Consider the following 26,646-nt stretch of genomic DNA (forward strand, 5'->3'; position numbering starts at 1 on the left):
CGAGTAGGTACTGGTATCGGATAAAACCCAACCGATACCCAACCCTAATCAGAAGTGACTTTGTCCGAGTTATGTATTTCAGAATTGTACATACAAATCATATAGTTAGCTAACAATGTATTAGTTTAAACAATGTATTCATTTAAAGCAGAAACAATGAGATCAAAGAAGTAAATAATATATTTCACATTAAAACACATGATTAGGATGTATAGAAAATTTAGCATTGGTGCATGTTGAATTAAAGCAACAATACAAAAGATAAGAATGAAATTAATGGATAAATGATAGATAAATGAGTAAATTAAAGAAATACTACAAGAATAACAAAGCATAATAAATGAAAAACATCACAAGCACAAGCACTGTTACTCCTGTCAAAGGCCACTGTCACCTAATATACACAGGTGTCTTTTAGGATGCTCAGATGGATCAATGCACTCTAAAAGCATCTGATTTACAGCTGGTTGCTGTTTTTTTCCTTCCTCGTAGCTGTACTCCAGCAGCTTAAGAGATTTTTCATACCCTGGATTGTTCTATTCTTGAGTCCTCACAAACTGTCAGGAGAGATTGACAGGTTTCATTAATCTTTCAGTAAACATAAAAAAAGTTCTGCCTTTTGTATTCTGGTTTAGTTGAAAGCAGTTACAGATAGACACATTCAGTTCAGCACAGCTGTGGGGTTTAAATAATATACCTGTTGATTACTGTCTATAATTGAATTCCTCTAGATACAGACATTAATGTTGTAAGATGACACAGAAGTACTGGTGGTCAAGTCATGGTGATTGGACTGATCACCTTTATAAGACTATTGTGCAAGACATCAAAGCATAGTCACCTGATATTACTTTTTTTGAGAGGGTTGGTTTTAGCATGCAAATATCACATTTAGAACTGTAGAAACCATTAACCCTTGTGCTCTATTGAAAGCTCTATCACATTCGTGGTGTTCCCAGGTCAAAAATGACTGACCTGCAGTAAAATAACATAAATCACTTGTTACGCTATTTTATCACCAAATACTGGATTTAATCTTTTTGTCAACTTGTTTTCTTTAAATTAGGACAGGATTTGTATTTATTTTTTTAAGCTGGATTGATCATAGACCTCATTGATCTGAGCCTTACTGATGAGTATAAAGTTCTTCTCTGTGCAAAAGAAATCCTGTAATACTCAAAATGGTTTGTTTGTGTACATGAACATGTGTATGTGCAAAGATGCATGAGTATGTATGTATCCACACATGCAGAGGTCCGAGGGCTTTATTTTTGCAAGCCCACATGTACATATGTGAACACAAACATGATGAGCACACTACTGAATACTCATTTTTTCTCCGAGTTTCAACTCCCCCATTCATTTTCAATGGGCAGTCATTTCTGACAAATATAAGCTCAGATCAGTGAGGCCTATTATCAAGCAGTTTCAAAAATAAATACAAAACCTATCCTAATTTAAAGAATTTTTTTATTTGGTGATAAAATATTGTAACAGGTGATTTAAAAGCTATTTCTGTATGCCAGTCATTTTTGACGAGGAACATCACAAGTGCGACTTTGTGCCATTTTGTAATAAATAAAAACATTTCAGAACAAATTTCCTGCTTAAACACTAAAGCACACTAGTGTGATAAACAGTGCACTTTTTTTTTTTTACTTTTTATTAAAATTGACAAAATTAACCACAAATAATGGTTTTTTTACTCAAAAACTGAGATAGATAGGCTCAGATAAATATGGCCTATGATCGATCTGTTCCCAAATATATATATATATATATACACACACACACATGCATACAGTGCCCTCCACAAATATTGCGACCGTTAGTACATATGAGCAAAGGTGGCTGTGAAAATAAATCTGCATTGTTTATCATTTTGATCTTTCATTCAAAGAATTCACAAAATTCTAACGTTTCATTGAAGTAAAACAATTGAAAATAGAGGAAAAAGCTTTTTATGAAATGTTTTTCTCTAGTTCACGTTTACCATAATTATTGGCACCCAAATACTGCAGTGTCCTTTTCCCAAGATAACAGCTGAGACTTCATCTATAATGCCTGATGAGTTTGGAGAACAGCTGACAAGAGATCAGAGACCATTCCTTCATGCAGAATCTCTCCAGATCCTTCAGATTTCCAGCTCCATGTTGGTGCTTCTTCTCTTCAGTTCACACTACTCATTTTCTTTAGGGTTCAGGTCAGGAGACTGGGATGACCATGGCAGAAGCTTCATTTTGTGCTCAGTTATCCATTTCTGTGTTGGTTTGGATGTTTGTTTTGGATCATTGTCCTGACTGAAGATCCAACCACAGCCCATTATTGCATTTCTAGCAGAAGTGGTCAGGTTTTGATGTTTTTATGTGTTGGTATTTGATAGAATCCATGATACCATGTATCTGAACAAGATGTCCAGGGCCTCCAGCAGAAAAATAGACTCACAGCATTAAAGATCCAGCAGTATATTTAACCGTGGGCATGGGGTACTTTTTATCCATGTGTGCACCAAACACATCTGGTGGGTTTGCTGCCAAAAAACAATTTTTTTTTAGTTTTATCTGACCATAGAAGCCGGTCCCATTTGAAGCTCCAGTCTTGTCTGACAACTGAATATGCTGGAGATTGTTTCTGGATAAGAGCAGAAGATTTTTCTTGAAACCCTCCCGAACAACTTTTGGTGATGTAGTTGCTTTTTGATAATTTTTTTAGGCTTTCTGAGACTCAAGACTTAACTAATCTCTGCAAGATTTGTAACATCTTTAGTTGACTAGAACTTCTTAATTATTGCCCTGATAGTGGAAATGGGAATTTTTAATGCTTTAGCTTATGCTTTTTTTTTTTTTTTCCCCTTACAGCCACTTTCTATTTTGCGAAGCTCAACAATCTTGTGCCGCACATCAGAACTATATTCTTTGGTTTTACTCATTGTGATGATTAATGGAATTTGGCCTTTATGTTTCCTCATGTTTATACTCCTGTGGAACAGGAAGTCATGGCTGGACAATTTCATGTTCATGATCACCCTGGTGTGCTAAAAAAAGTAAATATGAACAGGAATAAACTTCAGGTATATTTTACTCATAAGAATTTCTAGGGGTGCCAATAATTGTGGCAAATGTGAACTAGACAAAAACATTTATTTCATAATGTGAGTTTCCCCCACTTTCACTTGTTTTACTTAAATGATAAGTTAGATAAAAAGAAAGAAAACGAGTTGACACAAAGATTGAATCCAATATTTAGTAATAATGTTGCATAATGAGAGATTTAGAGGCAATTTTTTTGGAGGCCGATCATTTTTGACCGGGAACACCACAAGTATTATAATGGGGAAAAAACCCACAAAATTACAAAAATTATCAAAAACATTTTTGGGTAGTTGTTAGACTCTGGGTAAGTAAAGTCAGTAAATTTTAGCCCAATGTGATAACATTAACTAGCTTTTTCGGGTTCGGGAAAATCCTCTCCGGGTCAAAATGACCTGAGGGTTAAAGGTAGAGATGTCTCATCCACAACACATTTGAGAAAATATAACCAATATAACTAAAATATTACCATAACCATGGAAGAGAAAATGGGGGCCATCATATTGACTAGATTTACATTTTTTTTTCCCTGACAGTCACTTCATAACTTTATGCTGGAACTACCAATGTGATTTTTTCTAACTTTTTAATTCCCCTTAGTTGTGTTACTATTTTTTATATAACAGAAGTTAAGAGAGAAGAGGAACTAGAATAAATAACTCACTGTAGTGTCTCCAGTTTACAATGTAGATCATCCTTTAGATCAGAGAGCAGCTTCACTCCTGGGTCTCCTAGATTATTCCATTTCAGATTGAGATCTCTCAGGTGTGAGGGATTTGATCTCAGAGCTAAAATAAGAGCAGCACAACCTTCCTCTCCTATTCTGCAGTTACACAGCCTGTAAAGAGAAGGAGAAAAACTCCTAACACTAATCACACAAAATGCAGATATTTAACAGGCAAAAAAAGGGCATGACTTATAAGTCACCTGATATGTTAGGTAAGTGGTATGTGTATTGTATTTAGGGACAGTATATAGAGATAAGTGTAACATTTAAATTTTCTGTGTGGCAGGGGTAGAAATGAAAAAGTGTCTCTGAAACATGCACAGTGCAGATATGTACTAAAAACTTTTAACACCTTTCATAATACATATTGTTTCAATAGCATTACTGTGAATATTGCCTAACAAACCCCCAGTGACCAAGCCAAAAGCAACAGTGGCCAGGAATAACTTGGGTGTCCTATAGTTCAACTGGAAGAACATGGCTCTAGCAAATCATGAGTTAGACTCCTGAGGAACACATGAACTGATAGACTGTATACCTTGAATGACCTGTAAGATTAAAGAGTCTACCAAATGCAAAAATATAAATGCAAGCAGTAGGAATAGAGCATTAGAGCTGAGTCTTGGACCCACCCACCTCATTGCATATGCATATTGTACCTACACCAAAGGTGCAAAGAGTAATTCTTTATTATTATTATTATTATTATTATAGAACTTAAGTAATTAGAACTAAAATGTGGCAACCATGTATGAATGAAGGCAATATTTGTCATTTTAACAGAACAAAAAAGAAGAAGAAGAAAAAAAAAAGCCAGGAGCTGACCATTATCAGAGTTGATGGCAGGTGTGGTAACTATTTGCACACACACTGCAGGGGCTCCAGGGGTGTCCTGTATGCCCATGTGTTTGCATGAAATATGCCGCTCCTTCACACTTAAATCAGTATTGTAAGGAAATAAAAATGAAAGAAAAAGGGAATTTTAATGCATATAAAAAAATTATTAATGTAAAAATGAGCAAAAAATTAAAATATGTAGCCGGCATAAAGTGAAGAAGCTGCTTCTCACGAAGCATATACACACCTATAAAATGAGGAAATGTTGGCACCTGAATAGTCAGATTTGGAAAAAGCCCCTCTAGGGTAAATCACCCTTTTGACCCCATTTGTTCTTCGTTCCTCTCACCACACTATTATAATATAACACCACTCACTCAAGTTTCTCCAGTTTGCATTGAGGATCCTTTAGTAGATCAGAGAGCAGCTTCACTCCTAAGTCTCCTGGTATATTCCCACCCAGATTCAATTCTCTCAGGTGTGAGGGGTTTGATCTCAGTGCTGAAGCCAGAGCAGCACAACCTTCCTCTTTAATACTGCAGTTAAAAAGGCTACAGAGAGAAAAATAAAACAAATTTAGCCAATGAATTAAATCTGTCTATTGAGAGGATGTCTCTTTCAAGTTGTGTGTCAATTTGTCAGTTGCGGACGCAGAATGCATTGTCACTCATAGTAGACATACATTTTTTTAAAATGTACATTTATTGATTAGAAACACTTTCTGGAGCTTTGTTATGTATTGTCTGTCATTTTTATTATTAGTAGGCTATATTTATTTTTAATTGATACTTAATAACAATGTAAATTTTTTCTCTTAACTGATATTGGCCAACAGCGTTAAAGTTTTACTGTTCTGTAATGCTAAAATATGAGAAAGATTATTATGGTCAAGCATTTGGTTTAATAAATAATGGCAAGTTACAACATTACAATAAATTTGCTACATCCCAATAGAGCCTCCGTTGTAATGTATCGCAGATGAAAAAAAAAACTTCAATGTTCAATCCATGTTCAATATATGTTGCAGGCAGTTTTTGTCAGGCGATCACAACAGAAAGTCACAGTAGCTATGTTTCCATCACCCTGTTTTTTTGTGCGTTGGAAAGTACTGCACCAAAAACAAGTGATGGAGATGCCCGATTTAGGAAAAAAAAAAAAAAAAACCTTAGTTTGCAAACGTTTTTACGCTTGCTTGAGGTGGTTTTGACTTGTATGGAAAAGTGTTAATGCGAATAATTGTAGATTGAAACACATTTGCCCAATAAATTCTAACGTAGCAAACATTAAACCCACGTGACTAATCGTCTGTTTCCGCTGATGGTGTTGTAACCGACATGTTATACATTTATGTTTGATTCTGTTATGACACATTAATTCTGGATGTACTGGAACTCATTGTATATGTGTGGCAATGCATTTTCCCTTTGGTGCTTAAAGTCAAGAAGAGTTTACAATTATGTGAGTACACTCGGTCACAGTGTTTTATTTAATGGCTACCGACATTTTGTGAATGTGGGCTGCACACATACTTTGCAAGTTACAAAACACGCACAGCGCTGACTGACTCCCAACACGGCCGGGTGATCTCCGAATCAGATCGGCTCGGGTATACACACAATGTTAATCAGACCCGGGAACCGAAGTAATAGATTAGGACCCGACCCGGACCTGGTTGACCATTTAAAATATAGTCCCGAACCCGTACGGGTCCCGGGTCGGGTCTTCAGCTCTGTATGCACTTCTGTGGTGGTCATCTGCTCTGCTGCAGAGGTCTTCAGCTCCGACTGCACTATTGTGGTGGTCGTCTGCTCCACTGTGGTGACTTGAGGTCGATCATGGATCAAATTGATCCTCCACATCAAAAAGCATATATTTTGTGCTGTTTTATGCATTTAAGACATGTTGTTTTCCTCAGTGCATAACTTACATTTCATATGTATATTCTCCATCTGTAAATGTTAGAAAGTCATGCAAATATTCCCATTTTGCTGCTAAACGTCACAGTAAATGAGAGCTGCTGCACGCGTGCGCCAAACATACAGAATAGGAGTGCAATAATTCTGACTAAAATATATATTTTGCTAAAATATTTGTTGTTGGACATTAAATGTGCCTCATGTAGAATTTTAAACCTACAAGTAAGTGTATTTTTATGATAGCAGTAACTGTGAAGGGAATATTGTAATGGGGTAAATCAAATGTATGCTAATATACTGTAGGCCAATTACTAAGCTCAGATTCATCTTATCAATTAAAATTTAGTATGTGCTTTTGTTATTATTTATTTAACCTTCCTATTACCCTCAAATCTAGCAACATTTTTTCCCCACTGAGGTCAGTTTGACCCCAGCAATTAAATACCTCCAGAATATGATTTTAATTACAAAGGTTTATATGTCAAGTACGTTATGTTTCGTCATTGACTACTCAAATAGCTCTTTATATAAAACAAGTCAAGACCGAGTCCAAGACTCGGATCAAAAAAGAATCCTCTTCAACACCACTTTCATAACTATTGATACTTTATGTGTGTCAGGGTTCTGTTTATGTTTCCTTGTGTCACATGTTCTCTTTTGTTCAGTTTTCCTACCACTAGTTTGTTACCCTGATTTAGTTCCTTAGTCCCAGCTGTGTTTTGTTAATTAGCCTCATTTGCCTTTTTGTTTGCTCTGTATATATTCCCAGTCTTTGGCGGTTCTCGTCTGTATTGTACGTTTGTGTTTCCATTGTTTCCTGGATTATTGTTAAAGTCTTCTTTTCTACATTCCTCCTCATTGTGAGTGTTTATCCACCATGGCACATGACAGAAGAACCGACCAAAACAACACCATCCTGGTTGAGGACCGCCTGTTTGGCTTAAGGCAGAGTGGTCGTCCATTGGGGAGGTATGTGGAGGAGTTTTCTGAGCTCTCATGTCAGGTGGGCTGGCCTGATGCTTCCCTTAGTGCTTGTTTTCTGATGAGCCTGGATGAGGATACCATTTGTTATAGTGAACCTGCTTGTTATCTCTCTCTAGTTGAGTCCATTAATCTCGTTCTCTATTTAAATGGTTCACATTTTGAAGTTGAAGAAGTTAAAGGTGCAGTATGTAATATTTTTGCAGTAAAATATCTAAAAACCACTAGGTCAGTGTTATATATTTTGTTCACTTGAGTACTTACAATATCCCAGATGTTTACAACTATTTGTAAATCGTGAGAAAATTGCAATTTTAACCAAGAATCCGGGACGTGTGAGGAGTTGCCATTCTAGAGCCTCGTTACAAGATGGCCGCCATTCCAGAGCCTCGTCGCAAGGTGGCTGCCATTCCAGAGCCCTCGGTCAAGATGGTCGCCATCACGCTCGAGTCCTCGGTCAAGATAGCCGCTGCCACACCTGAGCCCTCAGTCAAGATGGCCGCCACCACATCTGAGCCCTTGGTCAAGATGGCCACCGCCACACCTGAGCTCTCAGCCATAATGATCTCCACACTTGTACTTTTAGGCCTTTTAGTGGAGTATGAGGGGATGTCCTGGAGCCCAGAGATGGCTCCAGTCCCTGAGTCTGCTCCAGTGTCTGCCTCAGCCCATGATCAGAGTCCAGAGGCGACTCTTTCCTTGGTCCCGTGTCCAGAGGCGACTCTCTCCTTCGTCCCGAATCCAGAGGCAACGGTCTCCTTCGTCCCGAGTCCAGAGGCGACTCTTTCCTTCGTCCCGAGTCCAGAGGTTATACTCACCTTGGTCCCGAGTCCAGAGGCAACTCCCTCCTTGGTCCCGAGTCCAGAGGAGACTCCCTGAATCGTCCCGAGTCCAAAGATGGATCTAGCCCATGAGCCTGCTCAAGTCCCGGAGCCCGCTCCAGCCCACAAGTCTACTCCAAACCCAGCTCCAGCCCCTGAACAACGTCCAGTGATGGCTCCAGCCCCTGACCAGCGTCCAGTGATGGCTCCAGTCCCCGAGCCAGCTCCAAACTCCGCTCCAGTCCCTGAGTCAGCTCCAGACTCAGCTCCAGCCTGCGAGCCCGTTCCAGACCCCGCTCCAGCCCAGAGACCCATAGCTCCTCCCAAGAATTTTTTTGGGGGTTGCCATATACACGTGGCCATAGTAGCCGATCCTGGTTTCAGGACCAGGCCACGGAGGCCACACCGCCAAGGCACCTTGAACTGCCTGCGCCACCATGGCCCCTTGAACTGTCAGCACCGCCCTGGTCCCCTGAGTTTCTGGTGTCGCCCTGGACATCTGCATGGCTGGGGCCACCCTGGAGCTATCCTAGCCAGTGAGCTCCTGTCCACGGCCTCCAGGGTTCCCACCCCTTGGACTCTTATGAGGCGCGAAGTAGCACCTTCCGGAAGGGGGGAGTAATGTCAGGGTTCTGTTTTATGTTGTTATTTGTTCAGTTGCCCGCCACTAGTTTGTTCCCTTAGTTGCCCTGATTTAGTTCCTTAGTCCCAGTTGTGTCTTGTTAATTAGCCTCGTTTGCCCCTCTGTTTGCCCTATATATATTCCCTGTGTTCTCCCGCAGTCTTTTTTCAGTAAGGTTAAGGTAAGGTTCTCAAACATTTTACATTTGCAATCATGTGGATATTTGGGAAAAGTTGCATTTTTGCTCAAATAATATATTATAAACATTAAAAACAAGAACACACACAGGGTGCTTTTGTATCAAAGAGAGTTTGAGTCTTAAATAAATTGATCTATATGCCCAGCCTGTCACCTACGCTACTTGTTCTTTGTTCTCTATTAAGTGCTAAAACCCCACTTTTAAAAAGGTAGCCTACATTAGTCTCATTTCCAATTAAATTAATTATTGTCAAAAATGGCAGTAATGCAGCACGATTTGTATTCTGCACACAACTTCTCATGTTGCTTGTGTGAATACAGTCAGTTTTGACAGCAAAAGGTAAAGTCATTTGATTAGATGTAATGTACATGCTTCATTTTAATGTTATTTTAAGGTGGGGTAGAATTAAAATGAACGGCTCTATCATTTAGCCTATCCCAGTTTGGGAACCACTGACTGAACTACTGCGCTACAGGATTTGAATAGAATATTTGAATGTAACTAAATTTTGTTTCTATAGCAGCAACATTAAAGTTTACAGCAGCAAAGTAACTATATATAAATTGTCTTTTTACTCACGAAGGTTTTATTGCATGTACTTAGTACACTTCTTCACTTCACCATGACCGTTGTGTGTGTGTGCTCGTGCTCATGTCTGTGCTCATCTTAGAGGAGCTGACACATGAGCGACAAAGAGATCCTGAGGGCTTGAGCACAAATCTCACAAATCTCTCAGCTCCACTGGGTTATTTGGAAAGCAAGGTTATCTTTCCCTTACAACCAAAAACACACTTCTTTGGTGACATTGTTGATTTTGTGGTCTAAAAATAAAGTGACAAATCTTTCTCGAGCAAGTCCTGTGCAGCACCGCTTATGACTTGAAATGCAGGGAATGAGGAAAAGGTAACATCTTTTTCAAGTTTGTGTATTACATCACTGTAACAGTTTGAGTTCTGTTCATGTGTTTCTAGTTTAGTTTTCATTGTGTTCATGTCATGTTTGCCTGGGCTCTTGTTTCTTTGACCCAGTTTCCCAGTGTGTCTCTTTGATTGATATCTTTAACCAGGGGCATATTCTTCGTACGTCGCTAACTCACTTAGCTGGATTTGACTGATGGCGATTTGGCATGATCTTGGATTGTTCGGTTCTTCGACGCTCATCCTGGACTTGCTGTCATAGCAACAGGTCCATAAGCTCAAACCTGCTCGGGAGCAGGTTTATTTCATGTAAACAGGATTAGATTGCATCTTTTTAAGCGGAGGTGATGCTTAACTCCCTGAGGTCTAAAAACGTGCCGGCGCGTTTTGCAGGATTTTTTTCACATTGCAGCAAAACAGACTTAAAATACTCTGTCATTTCTTGTCATAGAGACATAAGTAATATATCAATTGAAACTATAGAATGTCTTCTTTTATTTGTGTACACTCAGAGTAAAAACACAATGTTGTGCTTTTTGTAAAATAAAGAAAACTAACATGATGCGTGATCTCTCCTCTCCCTCTGAATGAAGTCCAATCTGATAGTTCTCAGAAAATGAACTGTAACTTATGAATACTAATGACAAAAAAAATTACACTTACGTCTAAAGAAACGTTGAAATGTCAGGTTTTAAATCGTGTAAGTCAAATCGAAAACAAACATTCTGTGTTTATGTAATGTGTATGAAAAGAGAGCCATGTCAGAAGTCTGTGATTCAGCTCATTACCAGCTAATGCGGCCATGCCCACGGAGCCAGTGCTATTCAGACGCAAATTCAGAAGCAATACATGCATTCATCGTCTCAATCGTGTATTTATTGTCTTGAAAAGTGTTTATTTGGATGTTAAAGCAATGGTTAGCGATCTCTAGAAGACATGCCATTAGTTCCTAGTTCCTTTTCTTCTTTATATGAATTTGTGGCCTAAAGGTGTACAGAGAGCGCCCTCCGGCTGCAAGTATGAATTAAAAATACAATTCTTGAAATGTTCTCTTCTTCTTTAGAATAATTTGTGGACTAAATGTGCACAGAGAGCACCCTCCGGCTGCAACTATGAATTGAAAAAACAGTATCCAGCACTCATAGTAATGACAATAAACATTACTTCTCAGTATAGAAAATTGACATAAATATATAAGAATCCATCAATATTTCTCCAAATGTGCATGCTTTTAAGCTAAAAGCCTATATGAAATGCCATAGAGGTAACATAATTGTTCAGACAATTTGCATCACAGAAATACATTTTATTTTAAAGAATATAATAGAATACCATTATTTTAAATTGTAATAATATTTCACATTATTGCTGTTTATGATGAGCTGAGACATTATTACAGAGGTTTTTTTTCACAGCCTACCTGACTGAAAGGCCTCATTTATATGCAAGTCATTTCAGGTCATTATTATGTGATTCCTTTGTCTTCTCAGGTGTAAATGGCCCATTATTCATGCAGATTCACGCCTCCACGCATACTGTGTTTCTTGACAAAAAGTGTCTTTCAAAAACTAAATCAATATATTGTTTTATATGAAGGAGTAGGCAGCATAATTTTTACATAATTCTGAAGCAAAAACTCTAGTCTACAACCTCCAATACCCAAAAGTCTTGTGAACACAGATTTAATATACTTTTTTTGGCCTTATTTCAGTGACTTAAGTTTTTTGTTTTTTCAATAACCATGCATAAACATTATTCCTTCAAAAATACAAACATGTACACACATGTTCCTCACATATTATTGTAGCCTAGTTTGTGCTGAATACAGTGTAATGACACTTTTGTCATTTATATGTTTATGAACAACTGAAAAAAGCACAAATGTCAGGGCATGTCAAAACTTTTCCAAGCCCCAAATCAGCCTCAGACTCCAGAGGGTTAAAAATAAAATCTTCTGATTTCCTGTGTGTTCTGCATGTATGTTCTAACTTGGCACTACTGTAGTTTACTCTTGAAATCTGCTATTGTGACTCCTTTATTGTTGGCCAGTGAGGTTCATTCTCATGTTATGCAGCATGTTTGAACTTCCACAAGAAAGAATGAGATTCGTTCTCACAAGTTATGATACTGAGTCAGTCAATCAGACACTTTTTGTCAAGAAACACAGTATGCGTGGAGGTGTGAATCTGCATGAATAATGGGCCATTTACACCTGAGAAGACAAAATAATCACATAATAATGACCTGAAATGACTTGCATATTAATGAGGCCTTTCAGTCAGGTAGGCTGTGAAAAAAACCTCTGTAATAATGTCTCAGCTCATCATAAACAGCAATACTGTGAAATATTATTACAATTTAAAATAATGGTATTTTATTATATTCTTTAAAATAAAATGTATTTCTGTGATGCAAAGTGTCTGAACAATTGTTACCTCTATGGCATTTCATATAGGCTTTTAGCTTAAAAGCATGCACATTTGGAGAAATATTGATGGATTCTTATATATTTATGTCAATTTTCTATACTGAGAAGTAATATTTATTGTCATCACTATGAGTGCTGGATACTGTTTTTAAATTCATACTTGCAGCCGGAGGGCGCTCTCTGTGCACATTTAGTCCACAAATTATTCTAAAGAAGAAGAGAACATTTCAGGAATGGTATTTTCAATTCATACTTGCAGCCGGAGGGCGCTCTCTGTACACCTTTAGGCCACAAATTCATATAAAGAAAAAAAGGAACTAGGAACTAACGGCATGTCTTCTAAAGATTGCTAACCATTGCTTTAACATCCAAATAAACACTTTTCAAGACAATAAATACACGATTGAGATGATGAATGCATGTATTGCTTCTGAATTTGCGTCTGAATAGCGTTGGCTCCGTGGGCGTGGCTACATTAGTGGATAATGAGCTGAATCACAGACTTCTGACATGGCTCTATTTTCATACAGATTACATAAACACAGAATGTTTGTTTTCGATTTGACTTGCACGATTTAAAACCTGACATTTCAACATTTCTTTAGACGTAAGTGTCATTTTTTTTGTCATTAGTATTCATAAGTTACAGTTCATTTTCTGAGAACTATCAGATTGGACTTCATTCAGAGGGAGAGGAGAGATCACGCATCATGTTAGTTTTCTTTATTTTACAAAAAGCACAACATTGTGTTTTTACTCTGAGTGTACACAAATAAAAGAAGACATTCTATAGTTTCAATTGATATATTACTTATGTCTCTATGACAAGAAATGATGGAGTATTTTAAGTCTGTTTTGCTGCAATGTGAAAAAAATCCTGCAAAACGTGCCAGCGCGTTTTCAGACCTCAGGGAGTTAAAATAAATAGTGCTTGCTCTGCAGCAGAAGCATAAGCAGATCTAGGAGTTTATTGGTCACTAAATGACCAGAATCATAAACATTATTAACAGTCCACTAAAATATTTATATTCACCTTGTATATTACTTAACTTTATGAATAAGGCTTGATTACATGTTTAGTAAATATCCAATGTTCTTAAAGAGATTGATATGATAATATGACAAAATAACATTGCTTACTCAAGTTTCTCCAGTTTACAATGTGGATGCTTCAGTAGGTCAGAGAGCTGCTTCACTCCTGAGTCTCCAGGATTAGTACAGTTCAGATTCAGTTCTCTCAGGTGTGTGGGGTTTGATATTAGAGCTGAAGCCAGAGCAGTGCAACCTTCGCCTGTAATATTGGAGTTCAAAAGTCTGTAGAGACAAGTAGAAAAATCATCACACTTAGCTGAATACTCACCAGATAAAATTGTCACAGGGGCACAACCAGTCAAAGGTTTGCAGACCATGCTGGACCCACACGTGTTATTGTGCGGGTCCTTATCCCGCTACTTATACTCATCTTACTGTTGTATTGATAAGTTGGAACAATTTGTATAAAGTATATAAAGTATATTAGTATATACTTAATGCTAATTTTAAACCAATACTTAAGTGAGGTAAATCATTTTCCTACATTGCTCCAATACTTTGGAATTGCCAAAACCTTTAAAGGAAAGCTCACACTACATGACTTTTAGCTGGATTTGGCTGTCACAGACCGATTTCCAAGGTCTGCAACAAAACCCCCAGGTGCTCCTTGCAGTTGGCTATGCTTGATAAGTATGATCAGATTGGCTCGAGCCTGTCTTGGATTTAAGATACTTTTCACTGTTAACTGAATAGTTTTAGCCTTTGTTATAACAGATACTGTAATAAATTACAGTAACATTTCATAACATTATAATACTTTAATTTATTTCACAGTATGTTAAATTCTACTGTAATATTTTTGTTAATTTTACTCTGAAATGAAATACAGCAAATACTGTAAATTGTTGCCAGTAATTTACTGTTAATTTGACAAAATTTTACAGTGTCTGAATCTGTGTATTTAATTAAATTTTCATGGACCTTTAGTTTGTTTTTCTTCAGTCACATGTTTCCTGTTTTTCCTTTGTTCATAGTTTCCTGCCAGTCATCAGTTTCCATGGACACTCATTAATCATCTCAGCTGTTTGTAATTGTCTCATTATTATTCTTTGTATTTAAGTTCCTCTTTAGTTCTCTGTCATTGTCCGGTATTGTTTGTGTATCATACATTGTTACATTGCATTCACTTTCTTGTATTATCCCATTTGCTTTATTTAATTAACTTAACTTTGATTTTGAACTACCTTCATCATTTTTGGACTAAACCACCTGAAGTGTTTCCATCTTCCTGTGCCATTTCCATCAGACATTCAGCCAGCAGTCCATGGGCATAACATCTGATGCTGGGACCAACTAGATCCCGTCTAAAATATATAAACATACTGCCAGTGACAGCATTCCAGCCAGACAGCAGTGGACACCTCACTGACTACTACATGCATCATTTGAATGTTTTAGGATGGATTTCCAATGACTAATAGCTATCATTCCAGTCATTTAAGCATGGACCATTAAAAGACAAAGTTGAGAATTATAAAATTTCAGTATCTGTTATTTATACTTCTTACAGTTTAATATTTATCATTACAATTATATTAATTTAAATTATGATCATGATTGGTATAGCATGTGGTACACTCCTGCAATGACTGCTCCCAAGGGAGGATGAGACTCCCCTGCTGAGTCTGTATCATTTCCAAATTTTTCACTCCCTCTTCATCTTATCATAAGGAGTTTTGTTTGCTTGCCACAGTTGCCACTGGCTTGCACAACAGTTTATGAAAAGCACTTTTCAAATAAAGTTTACTGAACTTATCAATTTGACAACACATATTTTATGTTTCAGAACTTAATCATTTTAATGAATTGATAATATCTTAAAATAATAATACGCACATTAGTTTCTTCAGTTTACAGTGAGGATTTTTCAGTAGACCAGAGAGAAGCTTCACTCCCGAGGCTCCAAGTTTATTCCAAGTCAGATTCAGTTCTCTCAGGTGTGAGGGGTTTGATCTCAGAGCTGAAATCAAAGCAGCACAACCTTCCTCTCCAATACTGCAGTGTTCCAGCCTGCAGAGAGAAGGAGAAAATTCACTTTCTTGTATAGTGTATGTGTATCTTGAATGTGTATAGGTAAGCAATGAGTCTGTGAATATACAAAACATAAGCAAAGCAGTGATTGCTTACTATTTTAACATTCTCATTCACTGCAATAAAAAAAACTGGAAAGCTCAGATGAGCTGAAGATGAAACTTTAGAAAAGTCTTCTGTGTGTCCTCTCATTACTTTGTTGTGACCCTGCTGCATTAAAATCTTACATACACACTCAGTTACTTTGCTAAAAATGAAAAAAAAAAAAAAGTTAAACTGCTGATGAAAAATAAATAAATGTTCTTTTTAAGACCTAATTGAAGTTCACTGTGACATAAAAGTGGAACGTCTTTTAAGTTGAGTTATGTCTTGCATATTATGGCAGTAATTTATTTTGAATGATTATGCTATTTTATTTAGGAAATACATGGGACATCCTCCTGCAGAAGTAAAAAAAAAGAGTATTATTTTGACAATGGAGCCATGTGAAATGGGGCCTAATTGAGTTAGTGAAAGGCTAGCTAGCTGCGGAGTACAACAGCGCACATGTTTTGATTACAACACTCAAGTTGGAGGTCTGCTTTGTTTTTTAGATTATTAGGTTCCTTTCTCTTTTTTGGATTCCACTGTGGATTACTCTTGCATGTACCTACACTGCCCTTAAAAAGTTTGAGCTCGATAAGATTTTTAATGTTTTTTTTAAAAAAAGTCTCTTATGCTCACCAAGGCTGCACTTATTTGGTTTAAGAAAAAAAGGTAATATTGTGAAATAATTACAATTTAAAATAACTGTAATTTTATATAGTAATGTAATTTATTCCTGTTCAAAGCTTAATTTTCAGCATCATTACTCCAGTCTTCAGTAACACATGACCCTTCAGAAATCATTCTAATATGCTGATTCGCTGCTCAAGAAATATGTATTATTATTATTATTATTATTACCAATGTTAATGAAAACTGTTGTGTAATTTTTTTTTTCAGGATTCTTTGATGAATAGAATGTTCAAAAGAACAGAATTTATTTGGAATAGAAATGATTTATAACGTTATGTCTTTACTGTCACTTTTGATAAATTGAATGCATCCTTGCTAAATAAAAGTATTCATTTCTTTAAAAAAAATAAATGCAATTCTTACTGACCCCAAACTTTTGAACGGTAGTGTTTAATGTCACAAAAGCTTTCTATTTCAGGTAAATGCTGTTCTTTTTAACTTTCTAGTCATCAAAGAATACTGAAAAATTTACACAAATGTTTCTTGTGCAGCAAATCAGCATATCAGAATGATTTCTGAAGGATCATGTGACACTGAAGACTGGAGTAATTATGCTGAAAATTCAGATTTGATCACAGGAATAAATTACATTATAAAGTATATTCAAATAGAAAAAGTAATTTAAAAGTTTAATAATATTTCACAATATTACAGTTTTGTTGTTGTTGTTGTTGTTGTTGTTGTTTTTGTTTTTTTAATCAAATAAATGCACCCTTTGTGAGCATAAGAGACTTCTTTTAAAAACAGGAAAAATCTTACCGATCCCAAAGTTTTGAACAGCAGTTTATATACATAAGAGGAGACTGGGTTTTTGATTGTTCATCATATGTTTGGACTAATGATTTAATTTATTTATTTTACACTTTATGATGTGAACATTTTTGTGTTATTTTCATAGCATTATGGGCAAACATTTCATCCTGAGAATGACAACTGTCATTGTACACATTTGTACTCATACACCATATATACATGAGCACACACACTAACTTCACTTAAGAGAATCTTACTTTAATGTCTCCAGTTTACAGTGAGGATTCTCCAGTCCAACAGAAAGCAGCTTCACTCCTGAATCCAGCAGCTTATTGAGACTCAGGTTCAGTTCTATCAGACTGGAGGAGTTTGTGCTGAGAGCTGAGGCCAGTGATGAACATATTTTACCTGTGAGATTACACTCACTCAGACTAAGATTAAAAAGATAACACAAATTAACATTAGTACACAGTAAATTAAATAATTAAATAAATATCAGAAAATAATTATGTTTCCACTTACTCAAACTAGATTGATGCAAATGTTTGTATTGTACTATATTAAAAATCTATTTATTTTTGACATTTTTTGCTTTTAATTTAATCTGTATCAACTACAAAATATAAATCTAATATGAAATAATAATAATAAAAAAAAAAAACATTTTAATAATGAAGAACATTTTACATTTTAAATACTCACTCAGCTTTTCTAGATGCTTTGATCACTGGCAGCAGCCTCAGAAAACATTGCTCTGATCTATGATATTTGCTAAGTTTAAACTCATCCAGCTCCTCCTTTGAGTTCAACAACACAAAAACCAGAGCTGACCAATGTGCAGAAGATAGTTTAACTCCGGAGAGACGACTGAATCCTGTTTTGCGCAGGTATGTTTGGACTTCCTGCACTAGAGAATGATCATTTAGTTCATTCAGACAGTGGAACAGATTGATGGATTTCTCTGGAGAGGGATTCTCCCTGATCTTCATCTTAATGTAATCAACTATTTCCTGTTTGCTGTAAGAACTGTTTCCTGTCTGTTTCAGTAAACCTTGTAAGAGAATCTGATTGGACTCCAGAGAGAGACCCAGAAGGAATCTCAGGAAAAGATCCAGGTGTCCGTTTTCACTTTGTAAGGCCTTGTCCACCTCAGTCTTCAGTAAATCAGTCATTGTTGTCTCATTTTCTGTGTCTTGATCAAACACTAGAAACTTGAATAAAGCAGCAAGAAACTCCTGAACGCTGAGATGCACAAAGCTGAACACCTTCCCCAGACACAGTCCAAACTCCTCTCTGAAGATTTGGGTACAAACTCCTGAGTACACTGATGCTTCTCTGATACTAATGTCACACTCACTCAGGTCATCCTCATAGAAGATCAGCTTCCCTTTCTCCAGTTGTTCAAAGGCCAGTTTTCCCAGTGCAAGAATACTCTTTTTAGCTTGATGAAGATCTACTTCATACTTCTGGGTCTTCAGGTTGGTCTGATAGATCAGGAAATGTGTGAACATTTGAGTGAGAGTCCTGGGGATCTCTGCACTCTCTGGTTCACCCAACATTTTCTTTAGAACAGTGGATGAAATCCAGCAGAAGACTGGGATGTGACACATAATGTGCAAGCTTCTGGATGATTTGACATGTTTGATGATCCTATTGGCCAGACTGTGATCATTTATTCTCTTTGTGAAATACATGTCCTTCTGAGGGTCTTTGAACCCTCGTATCTCTGTGAGCTGGTCAATACACTCAATAGGGATCTGATTGGCTGCTGCTGGTCGAGAGGTGATCCAAAGGAGAGCAGAAGGAAGCAGATTACCCATGATGAGGTTGGTCAGCAGCACATCCACTGAGGCCGAATCTGTTACATCCCATAAAATGTTATTATTCTGGAAATCTAGAGGAAGTCGATACTCATCCAGACCATCAAAGATTATCATTATTTTAAAGTCATTATAATCTATTGATTTCAGTTCCTTCATTTCTGTGAAAAATTGATGAAGAAGCTCCATGAGACTGATATTTTTCTGCTTCACCAAATTGAGCTCTCTGAACGAAAGTGGAAATATGAAGTGAACGTCCTGATTTGCTTTTCCTTCAGCCCAGTCCAGAATGAACTTCTGCACAGAGACTGTTTTTCCAATGCCAGCGATTCCTTTAGTCAGCACAGTTCTGGGTTTCTCTCGTCCAGGTAAAGGACTAAAGATGTCATTGCATTTGATGGGGGATTCCTGTGTCTCTGGTCTCCTGTAAGCAGTATCAATCTGTCTCACCTCATGTTCATCATTGATGTCTTCACTCCCTCCCTCTGTGATGTAGAGTTCTGTGTAGATCTCATTCAGAAGTGTTGAGTTTCCTTGATTTGAGATTCCTTCAATAATTCTCTGATATTTCTGCTTCAGTCTGAATTTGAGTTTTTGTTGATACGCAGAGATCAGTTCTGATGATCAAGAGAAACAATATTTTAAAATCAGAGATCTCTGCATAACTAAAATATCAATAGATATCACATGATCAGATGTAGATTTTGATCTGTGTAATATATGACTGAGGCCTTTTTTCACTAGACATGTAAGCAGAGCGTAAGCTATTTTTTTCATATTTTGTTTTCAAATACATTTTTGAACCAAAATACAGTGCATTCTTTTCATTGAAATAAAAAATATAGTCATTTTTGACCGCCTTGTGAAAAGCACCAGTGTTAAAGTGTCATGAAACCCCAAAAAACTTTTTTTGAGATGTAAACAGATATGTATAGGCTGCACATCACTGAAAACACTAAAGGTACTCATTAATGTTATTCATAAGTGAAAAATAGTTATTTTTGCATTTTTCAGAGCGATTTCTGACTTCCTGTTTGAAAAGCTAAGTCGGAGCAACATCACAAAATCTGACGTCATCGTGTGTTTTCGGCCAAGTATGTATGGACATGGTCGAACATGGTGACGTAGACTGTTTCTCGACATATATTCATGACATAAAGCTCATTTAATCCAATCACTGCGCTGTAGTATGCATAAGATGATAATTGCAGTATTATGCATGAGAAAGTATCACTTCTCTCGCCTCGGTCTGTTGTCATTCAGAGACATATCGTTGGTGCTCGTTTCCTCAGTGCTACAACTCAATGTGTTTTCCTGAGACGTGACCAGAGCAGAGGTTTGTGTGCATGTGGATTGTTTTGCTGTAATCTATCAGCACAAATGGAAAATATGTTCGCGTGAGATCGCATTACAGCAGAGAATTCAAATGTCACTAAAGTGCGGCTCATTCACCTCTGCCTGCTCTAGCTGCGTTCAAACACGCGAGCCGTAGGCTCTGTTTCCTTCAGCACAGCACGTGTGTTTGTAGTTTGCTCGCGATGCGGTCAGAACTGGAGTTTGAATACGAACACATGAAAAATACGATTGTTATGCTATACACGCAGAACGCGCATATGCTCGGTTTCAGCGTGGAGCTCCGCGGTGAGTTTAATAACACTAGCCACGTGGCACATAGCTCATACAGAATAAAGTATCCGTGTTTAAAGTTTTTATTTCACACATTCTCCTGCACCAAACATTAACCAGCACGGTGTAGTTATGCACACATATTTCATCAAGTCTTCTTCAAATGAATTATATGTGCAAACTGGACACTGATACAGTGGTGTAGCCTATCTGAACGCGACGACATGATCATTCTAACAGACAAAAGACTGATTTTGAGACTGCAGTGCTCATAAACGTAATCAAAGTAGCCTATTAGGTAACACTTTACTTGAAGGGGTGTGCATAAGACTGACATGACACCTTCATAATCATGACATGACACATGTCATGAATATGAAGGAGGTTTTATGAATGTTTATGACAACTGTCATTAAGTGTCATTCGCTCAATTATGTCATTTTTAATGCAAAGATGACATTGTTTGAGATGTCCGAGTTATGACAACTTGACATAAACCAACACATCATAACCTGTCAGTGTCTTTGTCATGACAACTTGACATCATTTAGCTTTGTGGGTTAACATTACATTAAACTGTCATGTGGTTGGTTTTGACATTGGCTGTCATGAGGCCATTATAACAGTGTCATGAATATGTATCTTGACCTCAAGTACTGTGGTACAAATTGAACTTGTCATTAAAATGTCATTAAGTGACAATACTCTGACAAATAATTTTATAACAGCGTCATGACTATTTTTCATTTCATGTTTTTTTTTTGTTTGTTTTTTGTTTTTTTAAGTTTCCTCCAACAGAAGGTCAGATAATAGACAATTTCAAATTTCGTAAAAAAGATGACACTGTTATAAAATAATGGTAACACTTTATTTTAGGGTCTTTTAACTAGTTGCTTATTACTATTAGCATTCATATGGCTAAAATATTGGCTATTTATTAGTACTTATAAAGCACATATTAATGCCTTATTCTGCATGACCATATTTTACATTCTTAATCCTACCCAATACCTAAACCTAACAATTAACTATAATAATCAGTAAATTAAGAGTTTATTGAGGGAAAAGTCATAGTTAATCGTTTATATATGTGTTCCCTATACTGAAGTGTTACCAAAATAATGTAATGTAATGTTAACCCATAAAGCTAAGTAGTTTTTTTAAGTTTGATAATTAATCTGCTATGTCATGTTTATGACAGGTTATGATGTTTTGCTAATGTCAAGTTGTCATGACAAAGACACTGACAGGTTATGATGTGTTGGTTTATGTCAAGCTGTCGTAACAAAGACATCTCAAACAATGTCATCTTTGCATTAAAAATGACATAATTCAGCGAATGACACTTAACGCCAGTTGTCATAAAAATTCATAAAACCTCCTTCATATTCATGACATGTGTCCGGTCAAGATTATGAAGGTGTCATGTCAGTCTTATGCACACCCCTTCAAGTAAAGTGTTACCGCCTATTATTAGCCCTATTAAATATTCTTTCGCATTTTTTCCTTGTGCTTGGGAGTTTGTCATTTTCTCCATGCTCATATATTAATATTCATTATTCTGTATGAGTGTGTTGTATGTCTCTGTTTCATTGGTTGTTCTCTCCCTTCTTCTCCCCCCTCTACACTCCCACTTTTCCAGAGCTTTACACGCCCATTTTCAAGTCATAGGTGTGAACGACCAGGGTAAAACAGGGGGGTTTCATGACCCTTTAACAGATTACAACATTCACAGTATTCACTATTGACATCCAAGTGAAGTAAATAGTGAACGTTAAAAAGATGTCTTTTTTTACAAATGTCTTTTAAATGTTCATTATTGACATCCTTACATGAATGTTTTTACAAAGTAATTTTTTAACTTCACTTACAGACGTCTAAAGGACATGACGTTTTCACTCTTCTGAACATCCAACATTCATTCACTCGGTGTTCATGGAACCTCCATACAAGGTTAAAAACTAGTTTAAATGTGGTCATTTAAACAAGCCTGTGAGCGTGTCTGCTTCTCTGCTTCCGGCTCTGCATGGTTTATAGCAGGGATTACAGCATGGCTTGCAATTTCAACACTGCTGTTTTGCTTTTACGTGACATTTAATTAATCTGCTTTGACTTAATATTGCTTTCACTATTGTGTTTGGCATTCATTATTTCATTTTACTTTACTGTATTTTTTGCATGCAAGTCTTGTGCTTGTTGTCAATTTATTTGTTCGGTTTGTAGTTATTTGTTTTGCACGCAAGTCTTGTGTTTGCAGTTAGTTTATTTGGTTTGTATTCATTAATTTGTCTTGCTTGAATGTATGTTTTTTTTGTCATTATTTTTGGATTTCTGTTTAATCTTTTTGTTTACATTTAAGCTTGTTACATTGTGAATGTTTGTTTTGCAGTCAAGCATTAATTCCTTTTTTCCTCTATTACTCTTTGTTTTGTGGCAACAAGTTTTTTTGTGCTATTTGTGATTATTTGTATAATAATTTTCTCTTCTTGACTTTTGTGAGAGCTGGGGGCTTGGAGAAGGCAGTCTGGCTTTTCCCGTGTGTCATTAGCCCTGTTCACCAAAGTGGTGTGGAATTGCAGTGAATTTCCTGGGGTGTAAGTGTGGTTTTGTGCATGTGTGGGTATTAAGTAGTACGGGTCCTATTGAAGCCTGGTGTCTAGCCGCCTCCCTATTGCGAAGCCCCTGCTCTTTTGTTTACTCTTTGTACGTACTGGCCAATTTGCACATGCTTACATACTGTTTTCAAAATTGTTAAACTTATGTTCAAAACAATAACATAATACAAAACTGTATAAGACAGAAATATGCTGCATTTCTACAGTAATATTGTAATGAAATATATGCTAAATCTAAAACATCAAATACTATCAAAGCAATTAGATGAAACTGAACACCTACACAAGCATTCGTTTTTCAATTTCATTATCATCCATTCAAAGAGGAAAACTTCGGAATAATTTTGTACTTTTATGTAAACATGGTTCATGTAACAAACTGCAGTGAATTATAAACAATAGAGAGTGTTATTCTTGTGTTGTTAAGAAATTTTACAAAAGAAAACATTGTATAATGATACCTAATGTCAGTGTTTTTAGGTCAGTGTTTTATGATGTTTTTATTTAAACTGTAAACTGATTTCCAGCAGATTTCAAGTTCCCAGCATGCTTTGCGTCACACTCTGTAAGGGGGAATAAATGTTGGAACTGAGTGTTATTTTGTGAGTTTTTACACAAGATTAATACAAGGGAAGATGTCTTATTGTTTAATGTTCTGTTATTTTGATATATAAAGGTGTTTCTGTGTGTATTGAAGATTTGTAGGGTTACCATCATGGTAAAGAGTAGTGCCTGTGGGTAGGTCAAGAATGGGCTGTAGGTGACTATAGGTCCAAGACTATAGGTGCTTTTCCATTCAACCTTAAGTGGACTGCAAAGTGGATTTTACAGGGTATTTTGCCATCTTAAGTGAGATTCCAATCCGAAGGGAGCAAACATGTTCAGTTCGAAGAGCACTGCGAATGGCATAGGGAATAAGGGAACATCAATTCATCACTTCACAGGAAGTAGAGAGGTAAATCACCCAACTGTCATTGTGCACCTCATCACCAGTCAGAACAATGATTTGGTGCGATGGAGCAGAGCTCCATATTATTATATGAACGAGATTAGGCTATTTATGAATGGTTATGGTGATGAGAGGACATTTGCATATTTTATTGTATTGTATCTATTGTATTTTATTGTGTTGAAAAGCAGCTGAGGCTCTGTAATTTTTCAAGATGAGATATACTGAATGTTGTTTAACAGTTCATGCAAGTAAATAGTGATAGTCTCTTTGATGGTTACATTGGGGTAAGTGTGATGTTACTAACTAACACTTATCCGTAAAGGTTAGGTGTTAGTTTATTTAATATTTTAATTACATTTTGAGTATTCTGAACTTACTGGGTTTTACAACCACTGCATAAAAATAATTGAAAAATACTTTGCGTGAGAGTTATGCGGGTGAAGAAGTCTCAAACTCAAGTCAATTATTAACTATAGAAACTGAAAGTAAAAACTGACTGAGCTTTTGGTATCCGATGCAGCATTAACGGCGCATATTCTCTTAGAGACAATGAGAGATGAATCTAATTTATTTTCTTAATATTTGTCTTGTGGTCCATAGTGAGAAAAAAAAAGGATTTTTTGTGAAAAGTATTTTGTGTTAAACAAGTTGTTCTTTAAATGAGGAATAAGCTATTTAATATTTTATTGTCCTCGCAGCGCATCGGTTATGTGGTGATGCGCTATGATATCGCGGGACAAATGAATTGCAATATTAATTTAATAATAAAAGTAGCATGATAATAAGAAAAATAATTTAATAGCCCTGCATGCCTGTCCGCTATATGCCATTGTGAAGGGATAAACAGTGTTTGGGCACGGCATCAATGCGATTACCTGTTTTATCCAAATCCACATGCATGGACCATTCAGTGTTCAGTACTGCATTGTCCGAATCTCTCCTGTCACATGGTGTTTCTCTTGTGTTTTCAGTCGGTGCAAGCAAGAAACATTTACTAGACTGTGGACTAGCTTTGACTCTCTGGCAGTGGGCGCACAGCCGAATTTTTATGACCATAGACGGTGCGTCTGTGCATGCACCAAATGCGTCTTTCCACGCTCATGGGCAAAGGAGTATCTTTGAAAGGCTCACGCACTCAGGGGGCAAAGGAGTATTTTTGAAAGGCCTGCGCTTTCATTGGCAAAAGAGTATCTTTGAAAGGCTCACATGCTCAGGGGGCAAAGGAGTATCTTTGAAAGGCTCACATGCTCAGGGGTCAAAATGTGTGTGTATATATATATATATATATATATATATATATATTTATATACACAGCTCTGCACAGTTTCTAGTAATCCTGAAGACCTTGATTAGCTGAATCAGGTGTGTTTGATTAGGGTTGGAGCAAAACTGTGCAGAACTGTGGCCCTCCAGGAATTGAGTTTGAGACCACTGAGCCAAAATATAATAATAATAATAATATTAATAATAATAATAATAATTCCACATTTTATGACTCCTTTAATTATTTGTAATCAATTTACTTGAGTATAATGAGATGCTCCTTGTTTGATTTATTGAAGATTGTGTCTGATCATTATGGCATATTTCTGCCTAAACAAAGGATTGATCATCTTTAGCTAAAGACTTAATGCATAAGTCACATGACTGAGCTCTTACTGGTCTGTAGCATGTTAGCAAGGTCTGTCTGGTTCATCATCCTCAGGGTGGTCAGTGTGATCTTTAGAACCCCTTCTCTGACTCTGATCTGACCTTCATCCTCCTCCTCTCTGTCAGCGCATTCTGGATAATCTGGGCTCAGTAGTCTATTAAACCACATCAGTTCGTTCTTCACCATAGAGATGATTTTGTCCTCAAGCTCCTGAAATCAGTTTTCAATCACAGTGTATATTCAAACAATGACTCTCCAGTCGGTATCAGACAGACTTGAAGTATTATTAGGATTTGGAGGATGAAACTCATACAGTGATACTTTTAACTGACATGGACAAAAGATCAGGGAGTGTGGTTCAGGTATACCCTAAATGTCCCCACAATGATGGTAATATGTAATATCCAAAATCTTTGTCCTTGTAGGGATATTTTTTGGTCCCCATGAGAAAAACAGGTTATAAATCATACAGAAGGATGATGGGTATGGTTAGGGGTAGAGTTAGTGTAAGGGGATAGAATATACAGTTTGTACAGTATAAAAATGAATGTGTGTGTTTGTGTGTGTGTGTCCTGGTATACATTTTTTATGAGGACACAAATGTGTAATATGACATGTGTATTAAAATATAAACATGATGGCTTAAAAAACATACTAAACAATGTGTGTGTGAGTGAGTGAGTGAGTGAGTGAGTGAGTGAAAATAACACCTACATTGGAAATGGAGTACAGCTGCTTCTTTCCAGTGGTGTACTTTGATTCCTTCTGGCTGTGACTGCAGTTAAACAATAA

At 36.7% G+C, this 26,646-nt stretch overlaps 1 protein-coding gene across 1 annotated transcript; it reads right to left on the reverse strand.

Moving 5' to 3' along the window:
- Positions 1-377: 377 nt before the first annotated feature.
- Positions 378-26,047, reverse strand: LOC125261824 (NACHT, LRR and PYD domains-containing protein 12-like). Its single transcript, XM_048180368.1, has 8 exons — positions 25,863-26,047; positions 17,893-19,627; positions 17,448-17,621; positions 15,466-15,639; positions 13,678-13,851; positions 5,031-5,204; positions 3,754-3,927; positions 378-557 (listed from the first exon to the last, which is right to left on the reverse strand). Exons 1-8 carry the CDS (start codon positions 26,038-26,040, stop codon positions 551-553), a joined length of 2,790 nt encoding a protein of 929 aa, XP_048036325.1. The 5' UTR covers positions 26,041-26,047; the 3' UTR covers positions 378-550.
- Between the last annotated feature and the right edge of the window lie 599 nt (positions 26,048-26,646).

The sequence above is a fragment of the Megalobrama amblycephala genome, unplaced genomic scaffold (genome assembly GCF_018812025.1).
Source record: "Megalobrama amblycephala isolate DHTTF-2021 unplaced genomic scaffold, ASM1881202v1 scaffold496, whole genome shotgun sequence".
Classification (NCBI taxonomy): domain Eukaryota; kingdom Metazoa; phylum Chordata; class Actinopteri; order Cypriniformes; family Xenocyprididae; genus Megalobrama; species Megalobrama amblycephala.

Coding starts and splice junctions, on each gene's coding strand:
- LOC125261824 (XM_048180368.1), bottom strand. CDS start 26,040: ATGGTGAAGAACGAACTGATGTGGTTTAATAGACTACTGAGCCCAGAT. Junction 15,640..17,447: donor TGTAAACTGGAGACATTAAA/GTAAGATTCTCT, acceptor TTCTCTCTGCAG/GCTGGAACACTGCAGTATTG. Junction 3,928..5,030: donor TGCAAACTGGAGAAACTTGA/GTGAGTGGTGTT, acceptor TTCTCTTTACAG/GCTGTGTAACTGCAGAATAG.